Source organism: Polypterus senegalus, chromosome 12 (assembly GCF_016835505.1).
Source record: "Polypterus senegalus isolate Bchr_013 chromosome 12, ASM1683550v1, whole genome shotgun sequence".
NCBI lineage: Eukaryota > Metazoa > Chordata > Cladistia > Polypteriformes > Polypteridae > Polypterus > Polypterus senegalus.
In genome coordinates, this window is record NC_053165.1 from 157,332,935 (window position 1) to 157,356,181 (window position 23,247).

The 23,247-nt window shown below is 47.7% G+C and overlaps 1 protein-coding gene across 1 annotated transcript in view; it reads left to right on the forward strand.

Moving 5' to 3' along the window:
- The window catches only part of pkn1a (protein kinase N1a), an 81,916-nt gene that overhangs the window by 14,368 nt on the left and 44,301 nt on the right, over positions 1–23,247 (forward strand). Inside the window, 7 exon segments of the mRNA XM_039770441.1 lie at positions 2,072–2,372; positions 6,236–6,381; positions 6,578–6,707; positions 12,997–13,142; positions 16,056–16,269; positions 20,261–20,461; positions 21,486–21,595. Of these exon segments, the coding sequence (XP_039626375.1) occupies positions 2,072–2,372; positions 6,236–6,381; positions 6,578–6,707; positions 12,997–13,142; positions 16,056–16,269; positions 20,261–20,461; positions 21,486–21,595 (1,248 nt within the window).

A 23,247-nucleotide genomic window follows, 5' to 3' on the forward strand; every position in this document is an offset into this window, starting at 1 on the left:
CTTAAGAGCACGTGGACCATCTGGGCTTTTTTTTTTTTTTTTTAAAGAGATGGACATTTCTTTAGGTCAGGCACTGTGTCACAGGTTGTCCCCCATCAGGAATGAGACCGCCGGAAACCACAGGGTGAAGTTTGTAATTGTCAAAGGTGTGCGGTCAGGACCAGAAGACCCAGCTGACTGGCCGCCTGAGCCCGTGAATGTCAGCTGGGCACTCTGCACTGAGACTTTCTGCTTAGCAACTCCCAAGTTCACAACACCCATGTGGAATGTCGCCAGCGGGCACACTCTACTAAGTGAGGGCAGGGAAAGGAAAACCATATTAATAAAATGACACAAAACATGAAAAATGATTCAAATATGACAAAACAAAAAATAAACAACCCATAGCTGTGATGTAACAGAACTGGATTAAACCAGTTTAGCAGTGGGACTTAAGTGTATATATAGTGTCACATGTGAGTGTCCGAGGGTCACCTTCTGCTCGTCCAAGGTAAGCAATACCACCCCGGGAAGGGAAGGGGGCGCTGTTGCTAACGGTGTTGTCTATTTCTGTTTTCACTCCTCCGAGGAGACGTCCAATGAGGGTGACTGACTCGGTCGGGGGACAGTAAATTAAAGGAGGGTGGCGTCTTATTGTGACGTTGACTCGGCCTCAGAACTGGCTGATTTAATTGAGGCACTGCAGTCTTGTGTTTCTGTTTCAGCTGGCACCATTAATAAATGGGGTGACTCGGTTGGCATCCCAAACATTTATTTCAGATCTTGTGTCATATGTCACTTGACCACAATAGCAAGTTGGCCCAGAATTGGACTGGCCTCCTACTTCTGATGCTGCCATAGCTGGGTCCCAACCATCTTATCATCCTGAATTAGATTATGTGGGTTTGACAATACGGTGCCAACAGGCTTCATGGTGATGGACTGGCATGATGTCCTAGACTTGTTCCTGCCTTGATCCATTTGCTGTCACAGCAGGCTTTGGCCATTCTGTAAACTTTTAACTGCATTAAGATGGATTGACGATGTGGTGTAAGTGTGGACATTTAGCAAGCTGGCCCGAGCAATGGACTGGCATCTCATGCAGGGTTTGTTTCTGCTCTTGATGCTTATAAGGTTGGCCTGTGCCATTCCATCATCCAGAATTTGATTCAGAGGGGTTGACAATATGGTGCATGTGTGGACATTTAACAAGCCTGATGGTACTGGACCAGCATAACGTCCAGGGCCTGTTCCTGTCTTGCTGCCTATAGTAGCTGCTCTAGTAGGCCATTCCATTGACTTGAATTTGACATTTAGTGAGCTGGTCCAGCGGTGGACTGGCATCATGCCCTGGGTTTCATCCTGCTCTACGTTTGCTGCTGCTGAGATAGGCTCCCAGCCATCCCATCATCATGAATTTGATTCAGTGAAGTGGATCTATCTATCTATCTATCTATCTATCTATCTATCTATCTAATCCTGCCTACTATACTAAAATTAATTTCTATTTATTTATCTAATCCTGCCTACTATACTAAAATTAATATCTATCTATCTATCTATCTATCTATCTATCTATCTATCTATCTATCTATCTATCTATCTATCTATCTATCTAATCCTGCCTACTATACTAAAATTAATATCTATCTATCTATCTATCTATCTATCTAATCCTGCCTACTATACTAAAATTAATATCTATCTATCTATCTATCTAATCCTGCCTACTATACTAAAATTAATATCTATCTATCTATCTGTCTGTTATATAGCGTCTTTCATATTCCATAAATGAAGTATTTAGTGTAATAATGTGTAACCAAATAAAGGTGACTTGATGAACGTTTGACGCTACAAAGCCCAAATGTTAGTGAGAACTCGGACACGGGGCCCCATAATTCATTTTCTTACAGATAATGGAGATTTCATGCCAGACCGTAAGCCAGTGTCAGTGTGGCAAATTGTAATTAGGAAGAGTAATTGAAATGTAATGAAGAAAAGCAGCTGTTTGCTCCCCTGTCTACCAAGTCAGGACGCTGAACGCCGACACTTAACTCCGTTTCCTTTTCTCTGTCATTTGCCTTTCCAGAGTGAACCGGGCAGCCTGTCTGTCCTGGAGCAGTTGGGTTTGGACCAAAGCTCCGACTTCTCCGACACGTGCGTCCAGCAGCGGCTCGATGAGCAGAAGGACAGGATTCGGCGCGAGATCCGGAAGGAGCTCAAGATTAAAGAAGGAGCGGAGAACCTCCGACGAGCCACCACAGACAGGAGGAACTTACAGAATGTGGACAACATGCTGAAGAACTCGAACCGCCGGCTCGATGAGCTGCACTCGCAGCTCCAGGACCTCGACGCACACATTGTGGTCAAGGATCCAGAGGAACTCACAGGTACGGCTGAGGGCTTCACTGGTCTCCTCCATTGCTGACGGGGCACATCTGTTTGGGTTCGGTCCGATTTCCACTGTAACCATAAATACAAGTTACACTGTGCAGCGTGCGCATTCGTTCACTCAGCTGTTCAGATGTTCATTCATGACACCATTTTTCATTCATTCATTCCTTTCACTACTTGTTTGTTCATTCATGTGCTCATTTTTATTTTTGATCCATTAATCTGTTCATTCACCTGTTCAAGTGTTTGTTCATTCATGACACCATTTTTCATTCCATTACTTATTCATTCATTCATCTGTTCACTCAGCTGTTCAGGTGTGTGTTCATGACACCATTTTTCATTCATTCCTTCCTTCCTTCTTTCTTTCCTTTCATTACGTGTTTGTGCTCATTTTTATATCCATTCACCTGTTCATTCATTCATTCGTCTGGTGATGACAGGCTGAGTAGCACACACTAAATTTCTCTTTCCGGCTCCTTTGGGGTATTCCAGATGGGATTTCCCAGCTGTCCTATCGAGGTAATGCAAATGTCTGCTCCCAGGATGCTCCACCTGATAAAACTCTCACGAGAGATGCCAAGGGGGGGCGCGTGCCCTCACTGAAGGCTCAACCCGCTGACTGGTTCTGAACCGAGGACCTCCCAGACTGTCAGTGTGACCCGTCCGAGCCGATTCATTTCAGTGTCTCGTACCCCTGATCTCGTACGGAGGGTGTGGAGTAGGACAGACAGTGCCTTAGCTCTCCTTTCACCATCATATTCTGGTCTGGTATGACGGCGACAGTAAAAGCCGGGTAATACGGTGTGGTGGCTGCAGCTTCAATCCACAATGTCCGGCCTGGCGGGTACCCCTAAGCAATTCACTTAACTTCTGTTATGATATATGTGAGGACTCGGTAAGACCCCCCAAGTCCGGGCACACTAGTGCGCACACACGGCCACACCCATATGTATTGGTAAAAGGCAACACGAATGTGGTGACAAGAGTGAAGGCCTCTACAAAGAACCCCAGACCAGACCTGGAGATGGGCCTCACCAGAGACAGCCTGACCCCCAATCTTTAAAATCAGGGCTCAGCCTACACAGGCCCAAAATGTAATCAAGCCCCCAAAGTTTACTATCCTTTTTTTTATACAAAACTGAGCTGCAAGGGGAGAGGAAAACGCTAAACCTCTGGCTTGATAAGACAAGTCCCATGTGAAATCTTCATAATTGAAGGCTTTTATTTGGAGCTCTCGACAGCACCTGCCGCTGTCTGGGTGAGCCGTTTCATGTCTAAAATCTAAAAACGGCATTTCTTACAAGGTAGAGAGAAATGGAATGAATGTAATGTATTTCAGGGCTCAATATCGAGGAAAAGACACTGTACCCCCCCCACCCCGCCCAATTAATCAGGGTCACAAATCTTAGATTCCAAACTAGTCTGTCGTGTCTTCCTGACATACGTGCGGAAAGTTTTGTTGAGATTGGACCGCCGAGAGGGGGGAATTGTTTAAAGAACAAACACACAAACGCGCCCACCCCGACATTTGGTTTTACTGTATATCTTAGATTCACAAAATGGGCCAAACGTAATCCAAATACTCGAAACCCCAAACCACAAGCGATCCTCACTCGCAGTTAACTGAACACGTCAGATGACAGTCGGCTACTGAACGCTCCGAGGGTACAGCTGAGGGCGGTCCTTCAGCAGTGATGTCAGAGCGGACCCGCCTCTTGGGGCTCCACCCACAAAACACAACACATGATAGGTGGACGGCTGTAAGTAATAAATGGCACACCATTAACAAAATGTATAGAATTCAGAAAAGCACATTAAAAAGAATAAATCGGATATAAACTACAACTGCCAGGGAGTACACCCTGGTGGTACTAAAACATCGGCCCGTGCCCCATTGTAACCAGTCTAACAGGCCTTGATCCCTGTAGACCACCTTGACTAGACTAGTAGTAGTGGTGGTGGTCATATTGTCACGTATGAGGGGGCACAGAGAAGTTCAGCCATCATGCAACATGCCAGCACCACGGGGAAAAGGTTTATGCCATTTATCTCAAGAATGAAATCGTGCCAGCATAGCACTCATTCTCTCATCAGAAAGACCCTAAAGCTGGCACTGGCGTCCACTAACAATGGAAAGTCTCAGAGATGCCTTCATGATAGACCCCCGGCTCCTCCATGACTCAAGACAGACCATTCTAAAGGGTCTGGGGCACCTTAAAGGCGCGGACCCCGTATAATGAAAAGCACCAAAGCCACAAAAAACGAACAAAAAGGTCGGGACTTCTTGAGAAGTTCACAGAGTCTGTCCAAGATGGCTACGTTTCTGGGAGGAAGAGGCGAGTCCTGGTGGAGTGACCCCGGAAGTGACATCATGCAGTGTCACCTTTCGGCGGAGGGGAGTGGAGGAGAGAAGTCACCATTGCTTAGCGCCCTCTTGTGTTTCGGTTAATGTCACTGACCGAGCCCAAGTGTATGTGTGTGGCAAAATATACTGTAGGTGTGCCACTGAGCCCCAGCCTCACCCAAACTAGCCACGGGTTCAGATGTTGTCCCTTTTTATTAATAAATGTTACAAACAAAGTAAACGGCGCACACTCGTCCCATCAAACCTCCTCCCGACTCCATGCTCAGATGATGCGTCTACTTTTATCTTTAACCCCGCAGCACTTCCAGGGCTAGGATGTGGTCCATAGGAAGCACTTCAGGTCAGATAGGAGCGCCCCCAAAGTACAGACCATATCCCCCTGCAGCACCCCATGGAACCCAACAGGAAAGTGTCTTGGAACCGCAATTCCCATGATGCCCTATGGGTATCCAAAGGGGTTCCCTTTAGTGTATCGGGAGACACAGCGTCCTGATACTGGTGTCTCTCCTGGTCCTCCTGTCATGCTGGCTTCCCTGCTGGGTCAGGATTCTTGGGCTCCATCCGGTCAGGGAGCCTGTCCTTCCTTTTCCATCTCCCATGGCATCCCAGACGGTGATTTGTTGCCCGGCCATCTCCTTCAGCCATTGGACTGGCTTGACCAGAATAGCACGGGCCACTTTGAAATGTTGGGGTACCAGGCGGGTTCCCCAATCCTGAAAACAGACCAAAACTGTGCCCGATGGCACCAACAGCACAAAATGACGGCATCTTGGCCAGCTCCTAAGAAAAAGGAAAATGGCGCAGGAAGTTAGTCCAGGTCAAGTGTCAGGTCCCAAAGCAGATGCCCCCCCACCACCACCACCACAAGGGACCACCTCGGGTTTTATAAAGGGGCGGGGCCAACCCTGGGCTCTGTGGTGCCTGCACTCGGGGGCTTCTCGGAGCTGTGAGTGGAAAGGGAGCAAAACACTTGGCATGAGCGCCCCCTCTTGTCCTGTCATGATACTGCATGCTTTAGCCGAGCCAGGAGGGTGGTCCCCTGGTACACATGGGTGACAATATATATCATCTACATTTATCGTATGTTCTGAGAGTCTCCAGGTAAAGAAGACAGACGTTCTGCTCACTTAATCCTGGTGCTGAACACCGGGGGGGCATGTCACACGCAAGTAAGAATGTCACTGGCCTCCATACTTGTGACAAAGAGCGGTGACCCCCTAAACCTATGGAAGCTGGTGAGCAGTGATGGAGGCCCCCTGTGCTTTCTTCAGAAGTCTAAGGAAGCAAAGAGCCGAGGTGTGTGGTGCCCACTTCAGGTCATCAGAGAGGGTGGGTCCATAAAGAGGGAGACGGGTGTTGACAGACCACCATAGTAGAAACCCCCCAAACTTCACAGGGCAACAGCGGGGTACAAGACAAGTCCCTCCGTCTGCTGCCGATTTTATTTTTAATTTTAACTCTTCTAAGTTTTTGTCCCCTTTGGATTTGCAGACACCCCTCAGTCTCCGGGCACCACGAGCCGCTCGACGGCCAACAAGAGCCGCATTGCGGCGCTGGACAAACAGCTGAACATCGAGCTGAAAGTGAAACAGGGAGCCGAGAACATGATCCAGATGTACTCCAACGGCACCACCAAGGTACGTCCTACAAGCAGAATGAGACGTGATTGGGGTGGTCCGAGGGGTCTGGTCCTATCACTCTGGCACTGGGCTACACGGGGAGGACTGCGGGCCTCACTTGGGGGGGCACAGAGCGTCTACTGCATGTCATCTGCTGTTCCCTCCATATCCGACCGTCAGTTTACACCCTGCTGTGTCTCGATTTCCGTCCCAGGACCGTAAGCTGCTGCAGACCGCCCAGCAGATGCTTCAGGACAGCAAGACCAAAATCGACATCATACGCATGCAGATCCGCAAAGCCGTTCAGGCAGATGAGGTGCAGCTGGACATTGAAGAAGGACACGGTAAGGAGCCCCTTGAATTATGTTTTCCATTGTCCATGTCCTGGTGGGTTTCTCTCAGGAGTTTTGCGGTTTTTCCTCTCAAATATGTGCAGGTTGGGTTTACAGGGGACTCCCCAGTGTGCCTGACTGTGGCTGTGGGGGCTAAAGTGTCGTGTGATGGCCTGGGTAGGTTGTAGCTGTGACATCAGCGAATCCCACGCTCCCTGTCCAGTGGGGCATCTGACTCGAATCAAGAAGACCTCCGATCAGAACCGAAAAACAAAACGCATTCTGATGTTCTGGCCCAGGGGAAAGAACCCGGGGTGGCACAGAGCAGCCCAGATCTCCATAACACGCCGCTGACGGGCACGGCTTCTCCAGTTATTGATCTTCATTGAACTCCCTGGGCACAGCTTACCTGTTTGTGCACTGGCACTGCCAGTGTGCCAATTCTGTGAAGAAGTGAGGGAAGGATCCTCACTGACCACACTGAGCTTGAGCTTGGCACAGGCATCCAGGGCAACCAGCGTGCCATCTGGGACTGCAGCTGCGGAGCATGGCAGGGTCAGATGAGAGCTGTGGGTGCAAGATAAGAAAGGCGCTATATGATTGATAATAGATGGACATGAAAGGCACTATATGATAAGTCATAGAGTAGACATTTATGAAAAACACTGCATGGTAGACAATATAGTATAGAGACATATGAAAGGCACTATATGACAGATAGATTGATAGATGTGATCAGACAGGCACTGAATGATGGATAAGTAAGAAAGGCACATAATTAGATTAATAATTGCATTAGAATAATGCAATAATTGGATAGACAGATATGACATTGACTATGTGAAAGATATTACACAGACATGTAAGAAAGGCACTATATGATTGATAGGCAGATAGATATATGCAAAAAGAAGTATATGATAGATAAGAAAGGCACTATATGGTCAATTATGTAGTAGAAAAACGTATAAGAGAGGCACTGTATGATAGATAATATAATAGATAGACATACTGTATATAAAAGGCATATAATAGTTAGGTAGATAGGAAAGGCACTATGCGATAGATAATATATTCATTCATTCATTCATTTTCTAACCCGCTGAATCCGAATACAGGGTCACGGGGGTCTGCTGGAGCCAATCCCAGCCAACACAGGGCACAAGGCAGGAACCAATCCTGGGCAGGGTGCCAACCCACCACAGGACACACACAAACACACCCACACACCAAGCACACACTAGGGCCAATTTAGAATCACCAATCCACCCAACCTGCATGTCTTTGAACTGTGGGAGGAAACCCACGCAGACACGGGGAGAACATGCAAACTCCACGCAGGGAGGACCCGGGAAGCGAACCTGAACCTGGGTCTCCTAACTGCGAGGCAAGATAATATATTATACAGAAATATATAAAAGATAAGAAATGTACTATTTACTGTAGCAGATACAGTATCTCACAAAAGTGAGTCCACCCCTAAGTGACAAATGTCCAAATTGTGCCCAAAGTGTCAATATTTTGTGTGGCGGGCCACCATTATTTTCCAGCACTGCCTTAACTCTCTTGGGCATGGAGTTCACACGAGCTTCACAGGTTGCCACTGGAATCCTCTTCCACTCCTCCATGACGACATCACGGGGCTGGTGGATGTTAGAGACCTTGAGCTCCTCCACCTGCCCCACAGATGCTCAATAGGGTTAAGGTCTGGAGACATGCTTGGCCAGTCCAGCACCTTTACCCTCAGTTTCTTTAGCAAGGCAGTGGTCGTCTCGGAGGTTATCATGTTGGCATACTGCCCTGCGAACCAGTTTCCGAAGGCTCTGCTTCAATATGCCACAGTACATGTTGGCATTCATGGTTCCCTCAATGAACTGTAGCTCCCCAGTGCTGGCAGCACTCATGCCACCCCAAACCTTGACACTCCCACCACCACGCTTGACTGTAGGCGAGACACACTTGTCTTTGTACTCCTCACCCGGATGCCACCACACACGCTCGACGCCATCTGAACCTAATAAGTTTATGTTGGTCTCATCAGTTCCAGTAATCCATGTCCTTAGTCTGCTTGTCTTCAGCAAACTGTTTGCGGGCTTTCATGTGCATCATCTTCAGAAGAGGCTTCCTTGTGGGGCGACGGCCATGCAGACCAATTTGATGCCGTGTGCGGCGGGCGTATGGTCTGAGCACTGCCAGGCTGACCCCCCACCCCTTCAACAACTCATATGTCTATTTTCAAAAGGCAACCTCTGGATATGACGCTGAGCACGGGCACCATGGTGAGACCTGCTTTGAGTGGAGCCTGTCCTGTTAAACCTGTCGCTGTATGGCGTTGGCCACCATGCTGCAGCTCAGTTTCAGGGTGCTGGCGATCCTCTTATAGCCTCGGCCATCTTTATGTAGAGCAACAATTCTTTGTTTCAGATCCTCAGAGAGTTCTTAGCCGTGAGGTGCCATGTTGAATTTCCAGTGACCGGTATGAGAGAGTGTGAGAGCGAGAACACCAAACTTAACACGCCTGAGACCTCACATGACACCGGGGAGGGAAAATGGCTACCTGGGCACAGTTTGGACATTTGTCACTTAGGGGTGGACTCACTTTTGTTGTCAGCGGTTTAGACATTAATGGCTGTGTGGGGGACAGCAGGTTTACACTGTGATACAAGCTGCACACGGACTGCTTTACATTGTGTCAAAGTGTCATATCTTCAGTGTTGTCCCATGAAAAGACAGAATAAAATATTTACAAAAATGTGAGGGGTGGACTCACTTTTGTGAGATACTGTAGATAAGAAAGCCACTCTATGATAGATAATATAGTATGTAGACATATAAGAAAGACACTTTATGATAAATAGATAGGCAAGGCACTCTATAATAGATAGATAAGAAAGGCACTGTATAATAGATATTAGACATACTGTATATGAAAGGCACTATATCATAGATAATATAACAGATAGACATGTGAAAGGCACAGTAGATAGATAAGAAAGGCACTATATAATAAATAGACAGATAAGAAAGGCACTGTATAGATAGATATTAGACATACTGCATATGAAAGGCACTATATCATAGATAGTATAACAGATAGACATGTGAAAGGCACTATATAATAAATAAGAAAGGCACTATATGATAGATAGATAAGAAAGGCACTATATAATAAATAGATAGGTCAGACAGGCACTGTATAACATATATTATAGTAGATAGACATATATGAAAGGAACTATATTACAGATAAGAAAAGGCACTGTATAATAGATATTAGACATATTTGAAAGGCACTATATCATAGATAATATAACAAAGAGACATATAAAAGGCACTATAGATAGATAGGTAGGAAAGGCGCTATATAAGAGATCGATAAGCTCACAGATGGCTCACAAAGCGTCTAGAGTGACCTCTGGCTACCGCATGGCGTAATGCAATAAATAGCCGTGCAATTCCTGGCAGACGGTGACGCGTGTTAAGGACTCGCCGGTCTGCTCACTCAGCAGAAAGTCGTTTTTTGCTTTTTGATTTATTTTTCAAGAAATCAATGGCCCTGCTTCAGAACAAGGCGCCTTCTCAAACCCTTTTACTGCCCATTAGCTGCTGTTTGGCTTTGCCGGGGTAATTACTCGCTCCCAGGATGCTCGGCCCCTCGTAATGCACTTCTATCGACTGCTGACTCGACATGCTGGTAATGGCCGGGCGGTGCGGTGGCGGCTCTGTGGACTCGCATTAACCCGGTGCCACTCACTTCTTTATCACGTGACGACACTAATGAGCAGCCCAAAGTGTCCGTTTTGGCCCGTCCAGCCTTTCATTTCAGGGTTTTGGTCTCTTGTTGTTTGTGTCTTCTGGAAGTCTCTTCACTAATTTATTAAGGTGAACCACCTGATGTGATACTGAGACACAACGCCAAAGCAAGTGGGCACTCGGCCTGTCAGCAGGGTCCACTAAGGGTGGTCACATCGCTGCTCTCGGGGCTCTTCTGAGCTGTCGGCCCGCCGAGGACTGTTTAATGGCTAACAGCTGAGTAGCCTCCCTGCAGTGCGTCTCTCCGAGGACGTGCTGTTTATCTTGGAGATCCACCCCAGCCTTCCATGGAGGAGCTCCCTGCCTCCTAATTTGGACAGGAAAAGAGGGAGTCGAGTATCCTGGGCCAGGAGGGAGGCCATCTGTGCCGCCAGTGTGTTTTCATAAGGACACATCTGCTTCAGCAGGGCGCAGGCCCAGGCCCTATGGCACCAGGAGCTTTGCCCACTGCTTTGGTTTTCTTCATGTGTGTTGGACGGTGCCGCCTGGCATGGCGTGAGGTGATGGGATTTGTTTTGAATTTTTTTTTCTTTTCTAAATGGTTAGGCCATCAGGTTTCTCAGCTCACAGAATTCGGTGCTTTCATTTTTTGAACGAGATCTTCCGAAATTCTTTCTCCCTCCACACCGTATTGTCTTTTGTGTAGTCACCGCCATTGTCGTTGTGTCATTGCTAGACTTGAACGATCGGCAGTGCGCCAAATGGGCGACTCCATTTTGTATCTCATTATCCTGTGGTTGCCAATTTTGGATTTTTTTTGGGATTTTTATTCCATTCTAGCAGCTGCTCTGTGTGTATTTTGGGGAAAGTGCCACAGTTTTGCTCCCGTTGCCTAGGTGACTTTTCCTGTCGTTAGGGGGCGTGTCTGCTGAGGTCGTAACCCGCACGGGTCATTGCAGCGACGCCCATTTCAGTGGGCTGTGGATAACAAACCGGCGTGGAATCTTTCTTGAGATTTCCTTGCCTTTCAATTCAGATCTTTTAAGGTTCCTGACGTTCGCATCGTCCCTCTGACCTCGGCGTTCTTCTAGTGCTTTGGTGACGACGTTTCAGTTCCTTTCTCGATCTCCTGGTTTTGACCTTTTAAGGTTTCTCCTGGTTTACCCTTTGAATCTTTTGTCGGTTTGCCGGCATAACGGCCTCCATTTTGTGATGATGTTGCAGGTCATGTGACACGTTAAGTGTCAAGTTACAGCCACTGCTCATGTTGATTTTTTCTTGTTGTCGAATTATTATATTATTATTTATTTTATTATTTTTTACTATTTATTTGTTTCGTTTTTATGTAATTTTTGTTGCGGTTGCTTTATTTAATAATTAGTTATTTCTGTATTGTGTTTTGATGTCTCAATGCCTTCAATGTGTTTTGTGGGTGGAACCCTCAAGAGGCGGGGTTATCATGATGTCACTGCTCTGGGACCGCCCCCCGGCCATTATATTGCAGTTGAAAAGACGGCCCCAGTGGTGTGACATTGGAGTCAGTGAAGCAGTGCTCTTACTATTGTGAGTGGTGATGGAGTTTCTGGTTATTTTTTTGGGGTTTTGTTACTGGACTCTGGATTTGGGTCTGTCTGTCTGCCTGGGATTGCCTTTTTAGGCACACATCCTTTGACCTCATTTTTACTGTATTGTGTTGTTCTTTGCTTATTTAATGAATTCTTTCAATTTAAAGAATATGCTTTCTGTCTGTTGCCTTCAAGGTTTCACGGTTTTCCTCTCCCTTGAAGGGATGGTTTGTATTTTGGAGACATTTTAAAGGTGTTTGTGAACTACTGAAAGCCTGTGCCCCATTTCTGAGCCAGACTAGGCCTTGAAGCCTGTCCATTGGGTTTGGGGCCAGGCTGCCCGGGTTAAGGCCCATCTGTCTATGGTGCAGATTCTAGTCTGGTTTTGCTCCTTTTTTAAATTGCCTTTTGAGTTTGGGGACAGGCTGCCCCGGTTAAGGCCCATCTGCCTATGGTGCAGGTCCTGGTCTGGTTTTGCTTCTTTTTTAAATTGCCTTTTGAGTTTGGGGCCAGGCTGCCCGTGGTAAGGCCTGTCTATCAATATTCCAGGTCCTGGTCTGGTTTTGCTTCATTTTTGAGGCCTTGCACCCTGTGTCACATTTTATGCTGTTTGGCATTCTCATTTTCTTTGCCGTTTTTGTTATGTTTATTTTTTATATAATTATCCCCCCCCCCCTTTTATTACTAATGCCTTATTTTTATGTTTCATCAATTATTATGAGAGCGCCCCCTACTGCCATAGGAAATGCCATTTGATGTGTTACGCCTCTGACAGCAGCACTCACTCACTCTTCTCTTTTCACGCTGCGTGAAGGGCGAAATGAGAGCTGCAGCCAACCTGATGACACAGAAGAAAGCAAATGGCTCTGCACTTCAGCGTGTAGGACGGAGGGAGTGCTGGGCACGAGGAAAGCCCCGAGTTTACGCAGACAGGTTTGGGATTTGGCGAGGGTTCTAAATAAATGTGCCTTTTATCACTACAGGGAAACCAGACCTCAGCATTTTGGAGCTGCGCATTGAGGAGCTACGGCACCACTACAGGGTGGAGCACGCCGTGTCTGAGGGCGCCAAGAATGTCCTGCGGCTACTGGGCTCCAGCAAGACTACGGACAAGAAAGCCATCCTGGAGGTGAGAATGCTTTTGTTTATTGATGTCGAGGACAGGGATTGGCATCCAATTAGTGTGTTGGGTGCAGACCTGCACAACTGCCTTCTGGATCGGCAGCAGTGGGCACTTCTACTGAACAGTTCACTGGCCGAGAGTACTTACAGACAGCATTCATCACAACGGCTTTCACATTTGTCTTCATTCACTCCTGCACTGCTGTGGACACGGGGGGGGTCCAGAGAGTGTCCCGTAACTGGGCCTGTTCTTTAATTAGCTTGCTGATTCAGTGGACCTCACCCCGCTGACCATCGCAGTGTTGTAGAAGATGTGAAGGACGTCACTACTCTCATTGAAGGAGCACAGTCTCCTAAGAATAAGAGAGTCTGCTCTGCCCTTTTGTATGCAGTTCCTCTGTGTTATGAGAGCAGTGCAGCCTTTCGTTGATTTGGACCCCCAAGTAAATGTAGGAATTCAACACCTCCACATACACTCCCTGAGTGGGGACCAGGGGTAGAGGCGAAAGTCCATCACCAGTTCCTTGGTTTTGCTGATTTTTAAATTTCTCAAAGTTCTCCATCATCGTTTTATACCCTGTCATATCCCTCTTGTCAATTCAACCCATTAGTGCAGCATCAGCTGAGAATTTTTGCATACATATATTATATACAGCATATCCACATTAATGCCTTAATCAAAGGATAAATGTCTGTGTATCTGTGTCCCCATCTGGTTGCTATTTTTGTCATTTCAACAGATGGCACATCACAAACATTAACACTGCTTTTACAAATCCCATATCAAATAGCATATAACAGAGACACATGCATTGGCTTTGCCATTCCAACAGATGAGTATCACAAACCTTTGTGGTAATTAAACGCATTGTATTTGTTATTCCAACAGATGGTGCATCACAACATTTACAGAAAAAAATACATTGCATTTGTTATTTCAACAGATGACGCAACACAAACATTAACACTGCCTTTACAAATCCCATATCAAATGGCATTTAACAGAGACATATGCATTGCATTTGTCATTCCAACAGATGACTCAACACAAACATTTTTAGTAATAAGATGCATTGCACTTGTCATTCCAACGGATGGCGCATCACATTTGCAATAATAAAATTCATTGCATTTGCTATTCCGAGGGATGGCACATCACAAACATTTTAGTAATAAAAAGCATTGGCTTTGCCATTCCAACAGATGAGTATCACAAACCTTTGTGGTAATTAAACAAATTGTATTTGCCATTTCAACAGACGGCGCATCACAAACATTAACACTACTTTTACAAATCCCATATCAAATGGCATTTAACAGAGACCTATGCATTGCATTTGTCATTCCAACAGATGGTGCATTGCATACATTTGTAGTAATGAAATGCATTGCATTTGTTATTTCAACAAATGGCGCAACACAAACATTTTTAGTAATAAAATGATAGATACTTTATTAATCCCAAGGGGAAATTCACATAATCCAGCAGCAGTATACTGATACAAAGAAACAATATTAAATTAAATAGTAATAAAAATGAAAAAAATAAAAATAAAATTAATGTTATTAATTATATTGCGCTTATCATTCCAACAGATGGCACATCACTTTTGCAGTAATAAAACGCATTGCATTTGTTATTCCAACAGATGATTGACCACAGACATTAACACTGCTTTTACAAATCCCATAATAAATGGCATATAACAGACACATATTCATTGCCTTTATCATGCCAACAGTTGGTGTGTCACAAACATTTGCAGCAGTAAAATGCATTGCATTTGTCATTCTAACAGACGGCACATCATAAACAGTTGTAGTAATGCATTTTATTAATTACTACATGCATTACTAAATACATTCCCTTAGATGATGGGTGTACTGCAAACATTTACACTGAGGTCCGCCTTGTTACTTCCTATAAATCTCTGCAGCCTCCACCCTGGAGCTCCAAGTAGGTGGAGTTGACTCCAATGTGCACCACAGAAGTCTAGCTGTAGACCTCCAGGGCTCCACCCTTTTACTTCAAATAATGGCAAGTACTGTCAAGTAAGTTAACTCCACCTACTTGGAGCTGCGTGGAGGCTCCAGGCTGCAGAGATACCCGAGTCCTGTTCGACGGGGAGCACAGCTAGTTTTAGATGATAAAAAGCTATCAGCACATTATAAGCCAATACATTTTCGGTGGCCAAACGTAAGGGCAACTTGTGAGAAGCACAGCAGATTATTTTCAGATGTTTAGTAACAGGGTGTGAGAATCGTGCCCAGGGTGTTGGTTCCATGAGGCAGCAGCAGCGCTAACTGCTGTGCCCCCCAGAATGGTATTTACTCCCTTAAAAAAAGTGTTTAATTTAGACAGAACTTTGGTCACCATCTCTGGGGGGCTCGTATGTTCTGCCCAGGTTTTTGTGGATTCCCTGCCACATCCCAAGGTTGTGTGTGCGTTCAGTTGAGTGCGCATGAGTCGGCCCATCCAGGGTTGCCTTATGCTTTGTGCCCAAACAGGGGCATCACTAGCTTCTGCGGTTATAGGGGGCTTACTTTCAGCTCCCAGACGACTTGGCGTATCCGTGCTGTTAACATCCGGGGATGGATGGACCCCATCGGAGTATCCGTGCTGTTCACGTCTGGTTCCCCTTTGGAGTTTCGGTAATGTTGATGTCCTGGTGGCCAGAGCCTTTGAGTTGAAGCAATGTCGGAAAAACGGGAGAAACCAGGACTGGCCCATAGGAGAGAAGGTGGGCAGGAGGGCTCTCGAAGACCAGGCCTGAGATCAGGGGGATTAATCCCCAGAGGCCTAACGACTCCACTGGAATAGGCCCCTTGTGACCCTGAACTGGATTGAGCAGGTTTGACATTGTCATGCTATACTATTTATTTATTTATTTATTTGTTTCTTTGTTTTTTGAATGTCCAGGCCCAAACAAAGCTGAGCGAGTCAAGTCAGAGGCTGGACCTTCTCAAACACTCCCTGGAGCAGAGGCTCAACGACCTGCCAGAGGACCATCCCAAAGGCTGCTTGATCAAAGAGGAGCTGGTGCTGGCCACTTCACCAGCCTTCAGCTCCCGCCACAGCGCCCCCTATTTGCACAACCAGTACAACACTCTCAGCAAGCCCTCACCTCTGACAGGTAACTGACCGGAGCTCTGGATTTCTCCATTTTGAATCTTTACACAGAGCCAATCACGTGCGAGCACTCGGTGGCACTAGAACGCCTCCCTCCACGTCTCAAAAACGCATACAGGCTAACCAGCGAATGTGGATGCCCCCCTCCGTCCAGCGCTGGTGTCCTGCCTTGTGCAGACCCTGGGTGGGATTAGCAATGTTTTGTTCTTAAAACTGGGAGCCTCGGAGTGGCCTTGCAAGTCAGTGGGGGTCCTGGTGGGCTTGTTGCGATGGCTGAGTGCTCAGGTCACCACAGTTTCTTTATCGTTTGCTCTTCTTTGGTTGTCGTGTTGGTGGCCATAACACTCCCATAGTCGGTGACCTGCGCTTTGGTGGCCTTACTACAGCCGAGTCAGGGCGAGTCACTGAGTTGTCACTGAGACTGAGTGTTGTCGGCTCACAAAGACCCTTTGTTTGGTTGGGCACACGTCGGCAATGGGAATGTGACATTTTTAGGATGCGTGCCACATCAGTTAAAGTCCTCAACAAGGGAGAGAGCAGAGCAGACAAGTCCCGGTATGGAGTCCGAGAGTTAGGGTTACACCCAAGGATCGAAACCGGAAAACGGGGTTTAGAATACCAGGCTCTTCAAAGTTGGGCGACACTCTGACTGAACCCGTTTCCTCCACCAGCAGGAGGCCTTGGGGCGCAGACTCGTTTATTTTTTATTCAGTGATGGTCCTTGTGGGAGGTCAGCCCGGCTACAGACAGACAGACACACAGATTGCCAGCGTCCAAAAGCTCACACCTTTATTATTTTGTTCTTTACAGCACAAATCACCAATCCGATAACTCGGGCCTTTCCCTGTCCTCCTTCACCGCCGCCTCCACTCCTCTCTCGCAAGCTCTGTCCTCTGCCACCCGACTCCGGCTCCCTGAATTGTTGCACCCGGATGGGTTCCCAGTGCTTCGTGATGACCTTCCTGGTGTGGCAGAAGTGCTGCATGGGTACCCAGGGGCACTGCGTTTGTGCCTGCTTCTTGGGCTGGCAGCACTTCTGCCACACCAGTCCACAGCTCCATAACGACTTGGGTGCCCTCTGGTGGGTTGTGGCCATGGGCCCCAACAGGTTTGAGCTTCCAAGTCACGGTTGTCGAACTCCGGTCCTGGAGGGCCGCAATGGCTGCAGGTTTTCATTCTAACCATCTCCTTCATCAGTGAGCAGTTTTTTGCTGCTAATTAACTTCTTTTGCTTTCGTTTTAATTGACGTGACTCAGACCCCTTAGTTGTCTCTTTTTCCTTAATGATCAGCTGATCAATAATGAGCCGCCACATGACCAGCCCCCCTGTGCCCATCACACAATATCTGAAAATAAAGAAAGGTGCAGGTCTCGGTCATGTTGGTCTCTCAGATCACCAAAACATCTTGACGGTGGTCTTAGAAAAAAAGTAGAAAACCAACCGCTTTGGAAATGTCTGCTGTGGCCGAATGAGAGCAGCAACAAGCCGTGGAATTTAAATAACGAGCTTAATTAACAGCGAGAATTGGCTTCTCATTAAGAGACTGGTTGGAGTTTGAAATCCCAGTTTAGCTGGTCATCTGTTGGCTCGTTTCACGTCTCATTTCTGTTTGGCTGCCATTTAATGAAGAAAGGAATCAACTCAGAGGACTGAATCCTTAAAAACAGGGCTATGAAAATGAAGGGAAAAGAAATGAATTAGCAGTGAAAACTGGGTCACTGATTAAGAAAAGGGTTAGAATGAAAACCTGCAGCCACTGCGGCCCTCCAGGACTGGAGTTGGCGACCCCTACTCTAAGCTTTCATCCCGTTGCCCCGATGCAGACCAGGGAGGCTGCCCTCTCATGTCCCAGGGGAGGTATTGTCCCTCATCTCGTCCTTCCACCTACCAGGCATCCCAGTAGGGCTGGATCCCCAGCCGCCCACCACACCCTTTAGTGGCCGTCGTATTAATCTAAACTCGCCACAAAGCACACGTTAACAAATATCAAGAAGTACTGTGGTTCGAGGATGAAATGTCGGGACTCCAACTGAGATGTCCTGTTTTATTCGTTCCAAACGAGTGCACGATGACGCTGCCAAACCGAAAAGCCAGGCAGCTGCCTCCTCATTAGTTGTGTCGCTGCTTCTTGTGGAGCTCCGTCCTCTAGGCTGCCTCGACTTGAACTGAGATGCCCGGCTTTTATAGGACGTGGACCCATAATGTTGGAAATGCCTGAGGCAGAAGCAGGTTTTCCCGTTGAACGTCTAACAGACTGCAAAATGGATGCTCTTGCAGCTTGGCATTCATACTGTCTGAGGACGGCCTGGAGATTTTCTGTTCAATGTTGTAACCGTCTGTCTAAATTTAGCCCCCCCACTGAAGAATTCTTTTCCGATTTGGGACGTCACCGTTAGGAGGAATGCTGAAGTGCGCTTGGAAGGCGTGTGGCGTTGTGTTGTTTTTGAAGAACGCTTTGACAGAGAAAGCACGGTGGGCACCGGACCAAGGCATATGGCCGACTGAAAACCGCAAGGGATCGCCTATCAAAGGACCAACAAACGCAGTGACCTTGAGGAATGGGGGACTTCATTTTGGCTCACCCTGTATAATAGTAATAGTAATAGCCGGTCATGGCTCAAAACAGTTAATGCATAAATGACCCGGGATGGAACCCGCAACCTCTCAACTTCTACCCAGAATGCACTTCACTGACATTTCTGTCGGGGGGAGCCGTGTGTCCTCCAGTGGTCAGGTGTTGTCACCTCTGATGTCCGTTTACTGCCTGGCTTCACTTTCTCTCTCTGGTCGTCTCTGCCCAGTCTATCATCTGGGGGTGGGTAGACATGACGCACTCCTACCCAGAATGCACCTTGCTGACATTTCCGTCGGGGGGGCCGTGTGTCCTCCAGTGGTCAGGTGTTGTCACCTCTGATGTCCATCCCCTGCCTGGCCTCACTCTCACTCTCTCTCTCTCTCTCTCTCTCTGGTCGTCTCTGCCCAGTCTATCATCTGGGGGTGGGTAGACATGACGCACTCCTTCCCAGAATGCACCTCACTCCCTTTTCCCCTCATGTTGGGGGCATGCAGGACACATTTTCTTAAAATAATGAGACTACATCTTGTACATAAATGATACATTCATTAATTAATAACCGAATGCACCGCCTGAAGGCCCACCTGTGCAGTGGTGTTCTGCTGACACCCCAAGGGGTCTTTTTTACATTCGGCGACTCGCAGCATGTGGCCTTGTATCCCAATTTCTTTTACTTTGGTTAAAGAAGTGCACTTGTTTAGTTATATCTGCGTCTTTTGTGAATGTGTTTACTTGATTTTTAGACTTGAGTCTTCACACGTTATATACTTCACGTCATTATTAGTATAACGTGGAAAACGTTTCTGTTTTAGTTGTGTGTTCGCATTTCCTGCCGTCCTACACTTAGATCGTTCTAGACACAGAACACACGAAACGTTTGTGTCCCAAATAATGACATATAATGTGCTGGGAGAGCCGCGTTTTTGGGTGGATGAGATAGCAGGCTGCCCGCTGCTTGTGCCGAGCGACACATTTTGCAAAACAAAAGATGCCGATGAGGAGGTGCGAGGCAATTTAAGGTGGAGCACCATTACAAGTTTCTTCGTAGGCTTCAGGGATTCCAGTGTTAAACCTCTGTTTGCGTCTTTTGCTTCATTCAATGAGCGTCTGAGTGACCAAGCGATGAGGCGGCTGGCACTCGATTGTGGATCTTCATTCAGGAGCACCGGGGTTCCGCTGACTTGCCCCAAAACGCTTAAGGCATTAAAATTTGAAACTCTTCCGAATAAGCAGGATAAACCCAACAATGGTGGGGCGGCACAACAGGGTGAAGCGGTGACTCACTGGCTAACCCTGATTTATTTCAGGCTCCCTCAGCGCTCCCCCCGGTGTCGGCCATCCTCTGTATCTGGGCAGGAGAAGGAAGCACGCGGCTCTGACTGTTTGTTTTTTTCTTTTTCTCTCTTTTTGTTTTTTTAGGCACCTTGCAGGTCCGCCTGTTGGGCTGCAGCGATTTGCTCGAAGTGGTGCCCGGGAGATCACGAGGCTCTGGCGTCAGCCTTCCAAGCTACAGCCCTGGGGACAGCCGTACATCCTTCATGGGCCGGCCGGGCAAGGGGCTGTACAGCCGGAGTGGCAGCGTCAGCGGGAGAAACCCGCTTAAGATGGACGAGCTGAGCAGTTGAGTATCGTTTTGCTGTTTCTTTAATTTCTGAATACGCTGAGTTGCCACTTTCACTGAACCACTGGCATGTAACGCCAACTTGGGCTCTCAGAGCAGCATGAATTCATTTGGTTAAGAATTCTAGGTGGTGTTCGGGTATGTTGAACCCACCTGCCACTGAGTGTGTTGTGCAGTTCCAGGGAGCCGCGCCAACTGCGCCTTAGCAAAGGTACTTAATGACGATACATGGCTTGTGACTGTCAAACCAGAAGTGTCCTTATAGCCCTTGTAGGTACCAGGGTGCATAGACTGGCACCCCAGCCAGGAGTGAGGGTAGTTCCTTGACCCAAACAGGAAGCCGTAACGAAAGGACAAGGATGGATGGGCATCATGACCATGTTGGTTACTGGCACCTTTCCTGGCTGGGAGGTCATAATGAATGAACAATTCCTTCCCCAGTAAGCTAGATGGCAGCATCCTTTAGGTGGATTGCCCACCCGCAGGGCAGCATGGGAGTTGTAGTTCCAACGAACAGCCCTGCTGGGTGTATTGGGGGCCTCCAGAGGGGAGTCCTTATTTTAAAGAGCATCCGCCTGACCCAGAAGTGCTTCCTGGATACAATATGGTGGCACTGGAAGTCCTCTCAGGTCAGGCATAAAAAAAAAACCCGCTCAACCTCATGTGGGTGAGTCAGAGTCAGGGGGCAGAGGGCCGCACTCCCCTGAAAGAGCGGATGTGAAATTTGATGTTGCTCGCTTGTGAAGGTTCAGACAAATGCTTTATTTGAACCCGGGACTGTGTTGGTGTGTGGAGTTTGGGGCTTGGTGGCGCCCCTTACTGGTTACACCATGAAGGGATGACTTAGGTCATCAATGGTCTTGCCATTGCCAGTGGGTATCGGTGCCCTCACGTGCCCCATCATACGGCCACCACCAGCCTGTACTGCTGATGCCAAGTACAACGGCTCCACAGATTCATGTTGCCTGCACCACGTGGTGATTCTTCCAGTGCCACCTTACCAATCGGTCTGTCTTTTCTCAGGTGAGGTGAGTGCCGTCTTGAAGCTGGAGAACACTGTGGTTGGACAAACAGCCTGGAAGACTGTCGGACCGCAGGTTTGGGACCAGACGTTTACCGTGGAGCTCGAGAGGGTGAGTCCTGGCACCGGAGTACTTTGAGGAGCTCACAGGCTGGCATTTTCTACAGGGTTGCACTTCACTCGTTCATTCATTCATTCATTAATTCATTGTCCCCAATGACCACTGGATGAGAGAGAGAGCCACTCCAGCAGCAGGAGAACATTAGGACCACTGTGCCCAGAACAGGTTGTTTAGGCCAACAGGCTCGTCCATAGAGGTCAGGCATATGCCAGGTGTGGAATCACAGGAGCCCACCGGGGTGTCGGGTGCACCCTGCATGCGTGCTGCATTGTCAGCCGTCGCAGTGATTCTGTCATCTACAGCCTGGAGGAAGAGGAGGGCTGATCTTCATTTCCCTCCCACCCCTCTCTCTTAATCAGCCAATGAAGCTTCAGGCACTCAGACGAGGCCCTCCCACCCGTTCCCTGTCTTATTGCATATAAATATTCTGTAGAGAGCCACAGCTCGGGACAGTTGGTGATTAGGGGTCTGCGAGTCGCTGAACGTAACAAAGACCCCTTGGGGTGTCAGCAGTCCACCATTGCACAGGTGGGCCTCCAGGTGGTGCTCTCGGTTCGGCGGTCTCCAATGTATTAATGTATGTATCATTTCTATACAGGATGTAGATTCATTATATCAAGCAAATGTGGTCTGTATGCCCCCAACATGAGGGGAAAAGTGAGTGAGGTGCATTCTTGGTAGAAGTGCGTCACCTCTATCCGCACCCAGATGTTAGACTGTGCAGAGATGACGAGAGAGAGAGAGAGAGTTAGGCCAGGCAGTGGACGGACATCAGAGGTGACAACACCTGACCACTGGAGGACACACGGCCCCCCCGACGGAAATGCACAGGACCCTGCTCTCCCTCTAATAGATCAGGAACAGAAACCTCCATACATGAGGTCTAGTGAACAATAGTGACCCCCATATAAAAATGGGACTAGCTAAGGAAGAATGAGACAACAAAGATGGAGGCCTCCAGACCAAATTGAAGACCCCCCCAACTGACTGGCCCCAGAGGTGATTTGAGGTGTGGCTGGAAGTTCAGTTCAATTTATTTTTTAGTGCCACCTCAGAGTGCTGTGACAAGACTGTCATCTGCCGACTTACGGCCAATCGAGTTGAGGCGATTCGTACTTGCAGATGAGGGCCATAGGAGAAGAATGACGTGCTGCTGTCCTGGAAATGGCCGAAGCCAACTGCAGCGATACACCTTTCATCATTATTATTATTATTATTTGTATCAATATTGTTATTATTTCACGGGGGTCTCATATGTTTTCTGACTCTTGGAGGGCCCTGTAAGGTTGGTTTTCATAGGCCCAGTAGCACGTGGCTAATTCTGATGCATTCGGCCCTCACCGCCTCTCCACCTTTATGGTCCCGGGGACTCAGTTTTGCCTTTTTGAACTGATTGATGACCCACTAGCAGCTACTGCACAGTTGCCCCCCTTTTGGTAAAATGTGTGCGAATGGGGGGAGGTCCCCCTGGTGAAACGGGGAGACATATCGCATAGCACTGCTGTTTGCTTAGGTGACCCTCATGTGATGACAACTTGGGTCATAACCCAGTGGTTGAGGAACGCCGGCCTAGACGACCCACCGCCACCCACGGCTCAGTAGTGGATCAACACCCAGAATTACACGGACCGAGACCCGAAGAT